Source organism: Dysidea avara, chromosome 11 (genome assembly GCF_963678975.1).
Source record: "Dysidea avara chromosome 11, odDysAvar1.4, whole genome shotgun sequence".
NCBI classification, from domain to species: domain Eukaryota; kingdom Metazoa; phylum Porifera; class Demospongiae; order Dictyoceratida; family Dysideidae; genus Dysidea; species Dysidea avara.
The window spans coordinates 14900810-14914164 of NC_089282.1; the positions used below are offsets into that span (position 1 = coordinate 14900810).

Genomic DNA, 13355 nt, shown 5'->3' on the forward strand with positions numbered 1-13355 from the left:
CCAAAAAAGGAAAGGTCACTACATGCTAATAAACATTGTAATTGTAATTTCAAAGTAAAAGTATGAAGTGTTGCCAGTAGAGAAGTCTTTATATAATACAATATCAAAAGTAAATAATAGACTTGACAATATGTATAACTCGTGGCGATTTTATCACACACACACACACACACACACACACACACACACACACACACACACACACACACACACACACACACACACACATACACGATGAATTGTAAATAAATTTGGGGTGCACATAATTTTCAAAGGGGTTTCGATGGAAACCAATGCAACCCCTGTATCCACCACTGCTTTGCTCATGCTGTCTGGTCTATCAGTATTGAAGTTAATATACAGTATATAATTTTAGTGGTAACTGCAACTGTTGGAGTATATTGTAACTGTTAGGAATTTGGGAGTAAGCATATCAGTATAACCATTGAAGAGCATAGAATGGATCAGTTAAGATTACTGGGTTGGGAAACTGAAGCATTAGCTCCTTAGCAGCCTGATATTTTAGCAGTACCAGTCTCAACTGCCCCAAAATACACATTTTATCAACTGGTGGGGATGCTAACAGTGAAAGGAGAATCAGATTAATAAGTTAGACAGAAATATTTGTTCTAAGAACTCTGTAGATAACTGTTATTAACTGGTTAGATATAGTTATACTTACTAAAACTTTTGGTAAACTATACTTCACCAAATCAAGCTTTTGGTAGTAAATACTTTACAATACTTACTTTTGAAAATTTACATACCAAAAGTATTACTAGTACTTTACTATCATTGAAAATTAAGGTCAATACTAATACCAATACTATACTAACAGGATGCAGGGATCTTTCCGCCATCCAAATACTATATCTATGCAAAGCATAAAACTTTAGCGCTTGGCGCGCGCAGCGCGCCAAGCGCTAAAGTTTTATGCTTTGCATAGATATAGTATTTGGAAGTTGGAATTAATGAATTCCAATTTGCTAGTGATGGGCGATATCAAGATTTTCAGAACGATACGATATCGATACGATATTGACTAAAATTGACCGATATTGATACTTTTCGATACGATATTGTAACATTATTTGTTCATGTAAATTGCCAGTTTTCTTACATAATTTGATAGTAGGTAGCTATAGCTATACACAATGGAGATTCCCCGCCCACATACACAAGAGTAATAGTGATTTGAAAATTGCTGAAGGTAATGGAAAGCTACAATTAACAATTAAATAAGCTAAAATACATTTTAAAAGTAAATTCAGATCACGTGATGTATCGTATCGAAATATCGGATTCTTAAAAATATATCGATACTTTTCGATATCAGCAAAAAATCAAACGATACGATATAATATCGATATATCGCCCAACACTACAATTTGCAAAGTTTATATTTTTAAGTGCTTCCAGCTTTTAATGCGATGGTTACGGTGGTTGCTGTGGCTTATAGGCGATAATTGAAGCCATTGTATACAGACATTACTGTAAGATTTACTCTCTACGATATGGTTTCCTTGTGGCTATTGCTTTAAGGAAGCATGCTAAATGTATTATCTACATTATATATCTATATTATACAGGTAGCCCTTGCTAAAGATCGAACTACCCTAATAGAACAGTCGGTATATTCGTAAATGACCAGTCACTGAGTTTAATGATTTAACTATAACTTGCATGATCTAATTGCAGAAGTGGTCACTAAATGAGGTCTCAGTGTACTGTATAGTAGTGACTCCCTAAAGTAACACCCCACCACCCCCCTTCCAAATGGACATCCCCTTAAAACTACACCATAGAAGCATCTTACAAAATTTTTATCTACAAGCCTCTATATGATCACAACAAGGCTAGAATTTAAACAACACAGTATATGGTCACCGTATTCTGCCTGTGGGATATACCTTCCAGCCCTGCATATATATATATTTATAATGCTGAATATTTAGCTTCGGTAACAAAGCCTTACTGTGTTCAATATTAAGATTGCCACTACATTATTTATGCACACGCAGTATGCCTCAGAACTTGTGAATCTTGTATCAACCAGCTAGGAGCAAGATGACCACATCTTTTGATAATCAATTAATGCTTACGCAGCACAATCACAAGTTGACCTCATCTCCTTGGCATTGGTGACTGGTAAGAATAAAGAGACACAGAGAAACCCCACTCCATGTAATGATGTACAGATCAGTTGTGTAAGGTCCACTTGAAATACACTGACAATCAGTCACCCTATTTACCCAATTGCAACAGTCAAGCATGCATAGTATCCTAATAGAACACTCACCATATAGCTATATAAAGAAAGTAAAGAAATTGAAGTAGTATTTTGGTAGTATGTAGGATACAAGTGATAAAAGTTTCTAGTAAAAGCAAGTGATATTCTTGGGACATTCCTTGGACCAAGACAAGTCCGTCACCTCATTTGAACACAGTAACTTATTCATTCCGAATTCTGGGATGAAGACCAGCTTGACTTCCATATCGTACAATGGAGACCAAGAACAATCCAACAGGTCATTCATTTTTTAACATATATTATTATATTAAAGTAGCTACATGTATAAGTTAGGGACTATGACTTTTTATAAACTATTCACGGATGTAATTATCACATTGTATGACCAACTGTTGGTATAATCCATGGACCATACGAACATCCTGAACATCCTTAAATCACTATAGAAGGCAAAATTGTATCTATGAATGTGGCAATGATAAGAGGACTTGAAGAGATAGCTGAATGGACAGTACAGAACCCCTGCCGAAGTGCTGATGATGACAAATACTTGCTAATCCAACTCTCTCTATTCTATTATTTTGTCTACAATAATTGAACTAGGCTCTGTATAAGTATGGGTCACGGCTACTTTTGAGATGATGAGATATGGATTCGAAGCCTGTTAGGCCTACTAAATTCTAATAAAGATGCAAAGATTAAATGCATTTCTATAATTATTCTTTTTTTATAACCTAATCCCCTGAGTAGTGGGCCCCAAGTGCACAGTGTTCTATTGTTATTTTTATAATACCAATCGTCCATTGTTTTCCCAGTTATTTTCGGTCTAAAAGTAGTTCAGTGTCCCAAGTACAGTTTAGGTTACGTTATGTAGCTAAGGATGTAGAATATTTTGCAGTCAGACCTTCAGTGCTGGCCAATGTAAAGTATACTAACAAACAAATTTTGTTTTCTGGAGGGAGTACACAGAAGGTAGAGCCTGTACGAAGTATTTACCCATAGCCCAGGCGCCTAAGTGAAAATCTTAGAGCTAAATCACTTTAAGTGAAAAGGGACAAATATCTCAGAAGGGGTGTAAAAAAACCAACCAAATCTCCACACCATGCACCCAGAGAATTAATTTGTCTGAAGTACTCTGTATCTTCTGCAATTAGATGCAATTGTAAGGTAATGACAGATGGTAAATCATTACCGTCCATTATATGCTTCCATATATATAGTACACCAGAATTAAAGGCAGACGCGTATAGTCCATAGAAACACACTGGGGTGTGTTGTTTAAGTATGAATGGAACCATGCATGCAGTTTGATAAGAAGCATTGATTCCTAAATAGTTCTAACAACAGGTGATAATTTAGAATGCCATTTAATGTTTACAAGAATGTAGATATCAGCACTTTTATGTAATTTTTTTCCCGGCCCACCATGTATATACAAACCGTGTTAAACTTTACAAGCTCCATGTAATAGTATGCACAATGTAACCAAACTACACTCAACATTTGCAATACTAGTTGTAGGAACTCTGTAATTAGAACATGAACAATGAAAATCATAGATGCACACACATTTGTAAACGTATTCATATTGTATGTACTTTCACATGATTCATTGATATGCTCTGTGTCGTTCTTACATGATGCTGCAAGCAGGGTAATGTCGTTCATACACTTGTAATCACAGAACTTAATAAAATGACATTGTTGTGATATTGGACCAGCAATCGTCTTTGAATTATGCATGTACACCTTGCAGTTGGATGTTGGCAGTTCATGATTCCCTCCTTAAAACCCCATATATGGCGGACGTCAAATTTATTAAATCACATGTACAGGGGGTCAATATTTATCTAAAGTTTTTAAAGGTGTGAATAACGTCAATATCACTATTGTATTGTACATATGTATGTATTAATCACACAGCCCTGCATAACCATATTCATGTCATTATAAAGCACACGTACAGTTTCAATTAAGATCACTCCTGCAGGCATTACTATTAAGGCTGTGGGTTGTCACCATCACAATTATAGTATTTCACTATACGTTATGTTCACTATACGTTATGTTCACTATACGTTATATACATACGTTAGTTTGGTACTCCACATATACGTATACTCCATTAAGGTAAATACAGGTATATACTCTCTAATACAACATTCTTACAGATGATGTCACTTTTAATACAATTATCACTAGATGTTAATTTCTGTGACATTTGTTCGGTAACAATCAGTATGTGCATGTGTGTGTGTGTGTGTGAGTGTGTCTTAATACGTCCTTGTGGTCGCAGTTTGTGGAGGAAGAGTAGACATCGCAACTTTTGTGGAACTACCAATTTGTCACTGCTTCAGGAGGAATCATAGAACTCTGCTATAGCAGTGCACTGTACAGCGGGCAGCTACCAAGTACCAAGTGTCTTAATACGTCCTTGTAACTGCAGACTGCATGCAGTGAGGAATTGCATGGAGGCTTGTTGATCAGATTATGAATCACATCACTCGTGTCACCCTAGCTGAATTAATTCCCACACTTTACTGGCAAATCCATTAGCTGCATGTGTTATTGAGTGTATCATCATTACCCTCTGCATTCCACTTTATGTATGTTATGTTGGTGTGGTTTGTGGTCAAGCTGTTAAAACCCCAAACTTTCCAAAAAAAATTTAATTATATGCCTGTGTATACTGTTCTTTAAAATCCATGTATAGTCATGGCATGCTGCTTTAACATACTACTGTACGTTAATGTTGGACAAGTTTTGCATACCCCATTAGCAACAATATTCCCTATAGTGTATAGGCAATATTATGCGTAAATACATATTCTCACATTCACGAAGGTAGTTTTCACTTTAGCTCTTCTAGATCTAAACTAGAGTTTGATATCCAAGGATTTGTCATTTCAAATCACTAGCTATAGCCTCCCCCTTAATAGTGAAGATAAACACATTACATAACAGAGTGACAGACATGCACAGATGGATGGTCTGATGTTCATGTAATAAAAAAAGGGGGCGCACACTATAACAAAATATCCCATATATATGTGCCTATACCTTTATTTAATATGCCCCCAACCACTCCAATAAAATCATTCCAATACAATATTTATTTTGTCGTGTTCTACACTGTATATACAATTTGTTATTTTGTCAATGTTGGTGAGTTCACAGCAGGGGTTATGCTTTAGCAGTTAGCTATCAACCGTCAATCAATTCACAACACATTTAAATGTAACTGTGACAATAGCTCATCTCATATTGCTTAAAATCAGTACACACCCTCCACCCACTCCCACAACAGACTTTAGAGTACACCAGCACTGTCTGGTCACCAGACTATCTAAATAATATCCAGAGAAGATCAGCTAGGTTTACTGTTAACTGCTACTAGATATACGAGTGTGTTACAAGCATCTTACAACAGCTAGATTGCATTTGGCCCATTTTATATTGAAGAAGAGATAAGATGAAACTGATAATGTTGTACAGAATCATCCATATACTTGCATATAGTCAGCACAATTTACCATTAAACCATAATAACATCTCTCGACGCCATTCATGCAGATTCATTTAGCCAGCTACCAGGCTATAGACTGATACAAATATTAATATTGATTCTCTCTTTCAACCATTCTTACGTGGAATAGCCAGTTACCAAATCAAGCGGCAATACAGTATCATAAACATCCCTCCCATTTATAAGAACAGTTTAAGCGATAATTAAATTAAATTTGTACTTTTATGCTCAATTCTAAGTCTTGTACAGTAACTTCTCATTATATAAATGAAATTATACACCATAATGTTGTATAGTTGGGAACCCAGAAGTAATAGGATTTATTGTGGAAACTTTGTTATGCTCTTCACCAACATTATTTTGAGGTTTAATCCCTACAACAGAATATTGGTATATCACTTCAAGTGTTGTTTTTATGCAAAAAAAAACTGATAACTAGCCTACTATACAGAGAAGAAACCATTTATGCAAGCATCAAACATGCAAAATACAAGTGTCAATAACCATAACATGATATATCTTAGCAACAGATAAATAGAAATGAAGTAAATAAAGTTAACAATAAAATACAATTGCATGTAAAACTCTCTCACAGCTGTGCTGTTAGTTGCATGCTTATATTAATAAAACATAGCAGTCCATCATGGAACATTGTATTGTCACCATTTACAAGTGAATGAAAAATATTGCCAAAGCTTGGCCATTGCTCAGCAAATCGTTCCTTTCTAATGGTTATTAACTCTTGTCTTCCTCTTAAAGGGTCTTGTCCAAACTCATTGAATATAGTTATATGTCCTCCGTTTTCTTCGTACATTCTAACAGCTTCATCTGCTGCTGGAACCAGAGTGTTATCAATTTGCTTGGTCTGATTATTTCGTGCCATCATCACATTCGGGATGCCTTTGTTTGTACCTAAAGTAACGGTGATAAAAATTTCATAAAGTAGCTAGCTATCTATAGTGAAATATACCTGATATGCGATGCTCGTTCCAGGCTGTCACAAACATTGTAGTCCCAACTTGGCTGACGTGTAAAGTGTACCAGGAGACGCAATGTTTAATGTGATTGTCTTCCAGGTTGAAATCGCCATTTTCTTGCATTTCTATTAGAGCGGCCTTTATGGGGTAGTTGACCCTTCCGTTGACCTCTACCCATATCCTTTCGATCACATGATTCTATTACAAGACACCAAAGCAAATCAGTATGAACATCACATGAAATGAAACAACAGTTATTGTATGTGTGTCCCACTCTTATATCATTGTTTTAGAATGTCATCTAGTCAGCATTAATATATTGTTTTTTTTTTAATTTGGGGGTTTACCCTGCTTATCCAACTACAATAGCTGCTGCTAAACATCAGTAGTCCACTATAGGTTATTCTTGTTACATCATGATAATGTGACAAATACAATCTCACTTGAGTAGAGGATGTCTGCAGGTGAGGTGGTCCAGAAGGGTTTCGTCTATATCCTGCCAGGTGTTCTTGGATGTACAACATAAGATACCACTCCCTTCCATGGTCAACCCTGATCTGATCCCACATACCATACTGGCATATGGTTTGCCTAAACAATTCAAATGCTAATAATTAAAAGAAATGTGATTCTAACAATACTTCATAGAATTTTAATAATCACTGTTAACATTATGGATGAATGTGTGGGTAGTAATGCAGTGCTAGTGTAGTTGCTACAAGTAATGAAGTACCTGTACACTGTATCATAAATCACACTGTTGTTTTTAATAGGCATAGTGCTAAATGCCACAATTTTCCGGCTAAAGCCATCCACTGCACATATGTGGGTCACACCAAACATAACATTTTTTTCATTTTGGTCGATGTGTAGTTTGTGACCAAAATAATCTGCCCTGTATGTTGTAGGATTTGTCATCCTGGCAGTGGAGTTTGTACGGGCATGGCAGTACACAGGTGAGACATATCTCAATGATTCGCCAACTCTCTTTTCTCCTGTTCTGATTCCCCTTGATGCCAATACCCCTGTAAATGTTCTGCGTCCATACACAGGACCCACCTATATGTATATAACACATAGTATGGTTTTAAATAAATGGTTATATCATGTTGTACCTCACTGACAGCAGCGGCTACGACCTCATCTAACTCAGGTTTTGTCAGCCGGCTTGTTTTGTGAATGTTCCTTTCACGGCAGAACCTATATATAGGATGAACCAATCTAAGGACTATATTACTTTTGTATGCTGATTATTCATAAACATATATGCAAACCCTATATATAGCTACAGTGTACATTGAATGAAGCCTACATTTGAGTCTCTAAAATTTTGCCATGCATTATATAGCAATGTAGCTATACTATTAAATAAACTGGTAGTGAATTACTACACATATATGATTCTCAGTCTTAAATTACTTAGCCAGTAATAATTGGAATCAGTGCATGTATTAGTTAGACTATTCATGATCATAATAATGGTGATCGTCTGGTCTGGTATACAATATAGTACCTAATGTTTGCGCTTCAATGTGGGGCTAGACTGGTGATATTCACTGTAGAGCATGCATGCATGTATACATACAAGCTACACAAACACATGTGGACAAGTAGGTGAAAAAAAATTACTAGCTACTTACGCGGTAATCTAGCTTGTTAGCCCGTCTCAATCAAACATGATGCAATTAATTATTGTTGAAAACTGAATGCAGCAGCACGGACCCTTTATATAGCTAGTTATATTATCTATAGTAGGCATTCCAGTATCCGAGATTTTTTAATAAAAAAATTCTCCGTATATTCCCCAATAGAACCCTGGCACGAAATGACAACTCGTGTTGAACTTGGGATTGCTCCGTCGTCCGAGCTCCAATGAGGGTGAAAATCGCTGTGGGATTTGTCCACACGCTGATCATCATGGAAATCTTAGTTTTATCGTGCGCGTTACATATAAGTAAGTTTTGTGTTGTTTTGTAATCTTTTCAAGCCTTGTAATGTATGTAGAATACTTTAAAACTTTAAAAAACGTACGGTCGGGTGGAAGGTAGTCACTGGTGCTTACTTTAAAGTGCGTAGTTACTTCGCTAGGGTTAGCGATTTTCAGCTCCAGAGCAATTTTCTGATGGTTGTGTCATCAGTTCAAAAGTATAAACCACTTCAAAGTCGGCATAACAATGCCATAATTGAAACCACAACTCCACCTTAAGTATTGTTGCATCATTGTGGCACCTCCACTTTAGTTGTTTACCTTTATAAGTTGTTAACTTGATGTTTTTACCAACTTGAGATAGCCACTTGCCTATGGGCATACACCATTGTATTGAGAAGTGTGCAGTAGGTGAAACATATTTGCTCACCACAAAGCATACAAAGATCGCTGAGATCCAATAAGACCTGAAGTTACTCTCATTACATGTACAAACTTGCAGCTAGAAGCAACTGCAGTTTCAAGATAGTCCAGATTGCTAAATGGCTTCCTGATTCAATTGTGCCATCTTCCCCTGTAAAATGTATGGGGAGCCCTGGAGAAAAAATGTACCTTTTTTCAGTTTTTAAGCACTGTGCATGCCAAAGTAGCTAATTCCAACCCAACAAACTATATATTTCTGAGATCGGCAATCAATACTCTATCTATTGAGCATATAAAAAGTTCGTTTTACCAAAATTTTAAAATCAGTCTGGAATGCCTATCTATAGTTATATACCCATAGCTATTACCTACGTATGCAGCACTAGTGAGCTCTTTTTGCAACTGTAAGTAACTATATATATAATACAGTTCTGACTCTGCAACGGGCTTGCAGCTGTTTGTAGCTATATACAGTAGGTTCATGTACCAAGCTACTTAGCTAGCTATATGTATACAAACCTCTCCAATGAGCGAACACTCAGTCCTTTCCTGCTAGGATATTTGTATTGCAGGTGAAGACTCATACGTTTGTGGGTCCATCGCTCCTTCTCTATTTTCTCCCTTATGAACTCTTCCAACTCATCCAGCAAGCGTATCCCAGCCATGGCTATATATTCGAGGCTATATACCTGTAGCTACTTATTTACATGGTGCCAACCAATTAGCTATTGTTGAACTGCGCCTCTCGCGTCTATACAATAAATGTAAGCGGCTGGCCCTGAGGCTAACTAAGGCCAATGAAACTTGATTAGTAGTTTCGCGTCACCGCCCACATCCCTTCACTAGCACCCGCATGGAATTTCATTATTGGCAATTTAGATCGAAATACTCTAATAGAGCAGTCACTTTTACTCTAATAAAGAAGTCACTTTATTATAGGCATGCCAGGAGTACTAATATTCTTTTTATTCAAATGAGAAGTGTTATCCATGCAATTTTACAACACTTTAGTGACAATATGAAGGTTTCTGATCTCAGCACACCCTGAGTAGGCAATAATGAATAATGAATAAAAACCGCCCGCCTGCATCAAAATTTCAAAAATCTGAGCGAGAAACTATAGTAATCAAGTTTCATTGGCCTAACTATCTGTACATTATAATTAGCGCATCCCCTCTAGTTGAGATTAATTAACAAGCAATGATAGCTAGCTAGATAAGATCTAATCTTCACATAACAATAGAGCTAAGTAGCTAATTGCAGTTAGTATAATTATATTGCTACTGGAGGCCTGCACTGAGCATTTCAATACTTGCTACATCAGTACTGAATCACGTAATCATGCACTGACCTATCAATGTCAACCCCACTCCCACCAAGCCAGTACGGGATATGTGGGGGTTGGGCAGCACAAGTACTTTTTTGTGTTAAATCCCCTTCGTCACATGGTGCATGGGACTATATGTGGGATTTGATCTAATAATTATATAATTCGTCCCAGCTAGGTAGGGGAATTTGACTTTCCACTTCATCAAATCCCCACTATATCCACCCTACTGGGGGTGGGGCTTGACATTTATAGGTGCAACAAAAAATACACTTCAATTAGCTTCTTATGTAGCTACAGTGAAACTGTATACATCTGTACACACACATATGTACACATACACACACATACACACACAACAAAAAAATGGTAATATTTTTAACATCATTAGCTATATATAATTATAACTACAGTTAATTGCATCCATGTGAGTTAATTGTATCCATGTGTTTTAGGCCAGTAGCCTGTAACAACAGCAAGCATAAGCAAATAAAACACAGCCCGTATGCTAATCACTACTACTCACTTTGGTCTCCTTCTGTACAGCTACACTTTAATTTTCTCTTGATACAATGTAAAGCAATCCATGAGCAGGTTGTAATCTTATGGTTAATTAGCTATCTATAAAAAAAATAAAGTAATATTGTTAATTCATCTAGAAGAATAAAACAAATATAATGTAATGTTTAATTATGTCTACAGGGAATCTATAGTTACATGGTGCTATAGAGTATCAGTGCAAAGGCACTCTGGGAATACTGAGTGCCTGGGTCATGTTACATAAACTACCAATGCCTCCTCCCCAATGCCCAGGGTTATAGTCATATTGGCTAGTGAGGTGTCATGTGCCCCTATTATTTGTCTAGCAGCTACATGATCATGATACACACACACACACACACACACACACACACATGCACACACACACACACACACATACACACACACGCACGCATGCACACACACACACACACACACACACACACACACACACACACACACACACACACACACATGATACATGGCACAATCACACTGCAATTGTTAAACAATCGAAATTAAATAAAATATATATGTACCACATGGATTGCAGAATGGAAATAGAAGGGTGGTCATAGTATAGTTCAGTCCAGTGGTTCGATGCACACATATGGTAATCCCAAATGAAACAAAACCACACTGGTTAAATGGTACAATGGTTGGTTGAACAATAGAAGTTATATTTATGTACCACATGGATTGCATAATAGAAAAAGGAGTGGTTTTTTTGTGTGTGTGTGTCTGGCTGTTTAATTTAGAAGCCAATGTGGTAGCAATGGTTATAATTAGCACTGGTCACTTCCATTGTTTGAGGCTTGGTCTAATTGTTTTGCATGTCTTCCATCTAAAAAAAAAAAGTATCCTGCCTGCTTTAATTTCGACTGAGACAACATGCACGACTTGTACATTTCATCTACACCACAATCTAGCCATCTATATATCAACTGCATGTATTGTTAGCTTGTAGCTGTACCATAACTGTCAAATCGATAATTTTTTTTTTTAAACAAAAAAATGAATAAACAAAAATAAATCAACTGGCTAATAACTATATAGCAGATGATATGCTGGGGAAGACAAAGGAAAATTATTTTTAAATTAATTAATAAAAATATCATATAATTGTCATATGGTCTGGCCGTATAGCTACACTGACTACAAGCCTGGCTAGATTTGAAATTGTTTGGACATATGAAGCGATATGATTGTAAAACGATCATATAATTATAGCCATAAAGTGGTTGTATGCACCTTTTGATGTACTGCACAAACTATATATCCCTCTCCTCCACCGGTACTTTACTTGTGCTAGTCATGATTCCCCCCCCCCCTTTTTCACACACTCTCCACATGTTTGCCGTACTTGCACGCACACACACACACACACACACACACACACACACACACACACACACACACACACACACACACACACACACACACACACACATGATACATGGCACAATCACACTGCAATTGTTAAACAATCGAAATTAAATAAAATATATATGTACCACATGGATTGCAGAATGGAAATAGAAGGGTGGTCATAGTATAGTTCAGTCCAGTGGTTCGATGCACACATATGGTAATCCCAAATGAAACAAAACCACACTGGTTAAATGGTACAATGGTTGGTTGAACAATAGAAGTTATATTTATGTACCACATGGATTGCATAATAGAAAAAGGAGTGGTTTTTTGTTGTTGTTGTTGTTGTTCTGGCAATTTATTTTAGAAGCCAATGTGGTAGCACTGGTTATAATTAGCACTGGTCACTTCCATTGTTTGAGGTCTGGTCTAATTGTTTTGAATATCTTCCATCTAAAATTTTTTTTCCACTTGTTTTTTACTTTACGTAGCCTTTCTCCCTTGACACTAGGGGATTTGACAAATAAATTCACATTTGTACTTAGCTAGCTAGCTATAGATACACATGACACGGCAACTGAGCTCTGCAGCCTTCAGTCCTGGTTGGTTAGCTAGCTACGTAGCTTGGGAACATGCGTGCATGTATATGCATATACTGTAGAATACGGAACACTTACTAGTGTATTTCATAGCCCATGGTCCATGTCTGTTGCAAATCTTCACTGCTTCTTCTCCAGTCATGCCGGATCACTCGTGAAAACCGCTATAATTTTGAATTTGTCACGTGATCGTGAGACTTGGTTGATCATGCGCGTTGCTACGTAACCTGTATTATAAGCACTTTCATGTCAACAGTCATATACAGCCAGATATCATCTAGTTTTATTTTAGTTTCTCTAAACCCCATCCCCATCCTCTCCTTGACTTTCAACTTGTTTGTTTTAAATTTAATGTCAATTTAAAGATTGCATGTGATCACTTACAATACAAATAATAAATAATATGAGCAATGT

The 13355-nt window shown here is 36.6% G+C and overlaps 1 protein-coding gene and 1 long non-coding RNA gene across 2 annotated transcripts; both read right to left on the bottom strand.

Annotated features, from left to right (window-relative positions):
• Positions 1-6280: 6280 nt before the first annotated feature.
• Positions 6281-9769, bottom strand: LOC136237709 (uncharacterized). Its single transcript, XM_066027922.1, has 6 exons — positions 9624-9769; positions 7870-7990; positions 7488-7813; positions 7198-7345; positions 6748-6952; positions 6281-6689 (listed from the first exon to the last, which is right to left on the bottom strand). Exons 1-6 carry the CDS (start codon positions 9767-9769, stop codon positions 6367-6369), a joined length of 1269 nt encoding a protein of 422 aa, XP_065883994.1. The 3' UTR covers positions 6281-6366.
• A 938-nt stretch (positions 9770-10707) lies between these two features.
• On the bottom strand, positions 10708-13124 carry LOC136238471 (uncharacterized). The gene is made up of 3 exons (XR_010692998.1): positions 13020-13124; positions 10958-11052; positions 10708-10895 (listed from the first exon to the last, which is right to left on the bottom strand). It is a non-coding gene; the product is annotated as an uncharacterized lncRNA (long non-coding RNA).
• Between the last annotated feature and the right edge of the window lie 231 nt (positions 13125-13355).

Excerpts from the sequence above, each read along its gene's own strand:
- LOC136237709 (XM_066027922.1), bottom strand. The coding sequence starts at position 9,769 with ATGGCTGGGATACGCTTGCTGGATGAGTTGGAAGAGTTCATAAGGGAG. Across the intron at positions 7,991-9,623 it reads AGTGTTCGCTCATTGGAGAG|TAATATAGTCCTTAGATTGG; the intron begins GTTTGTATACAT and ends AGCATACAAAAG. Across the intron at positions 7,346-7,487 it reads ATTTATGATACAGTGTACAG|GCAAACCATATGCCAGTATG; the intron begins GTACTTCATTAC and ends TGAATTGTTTAG.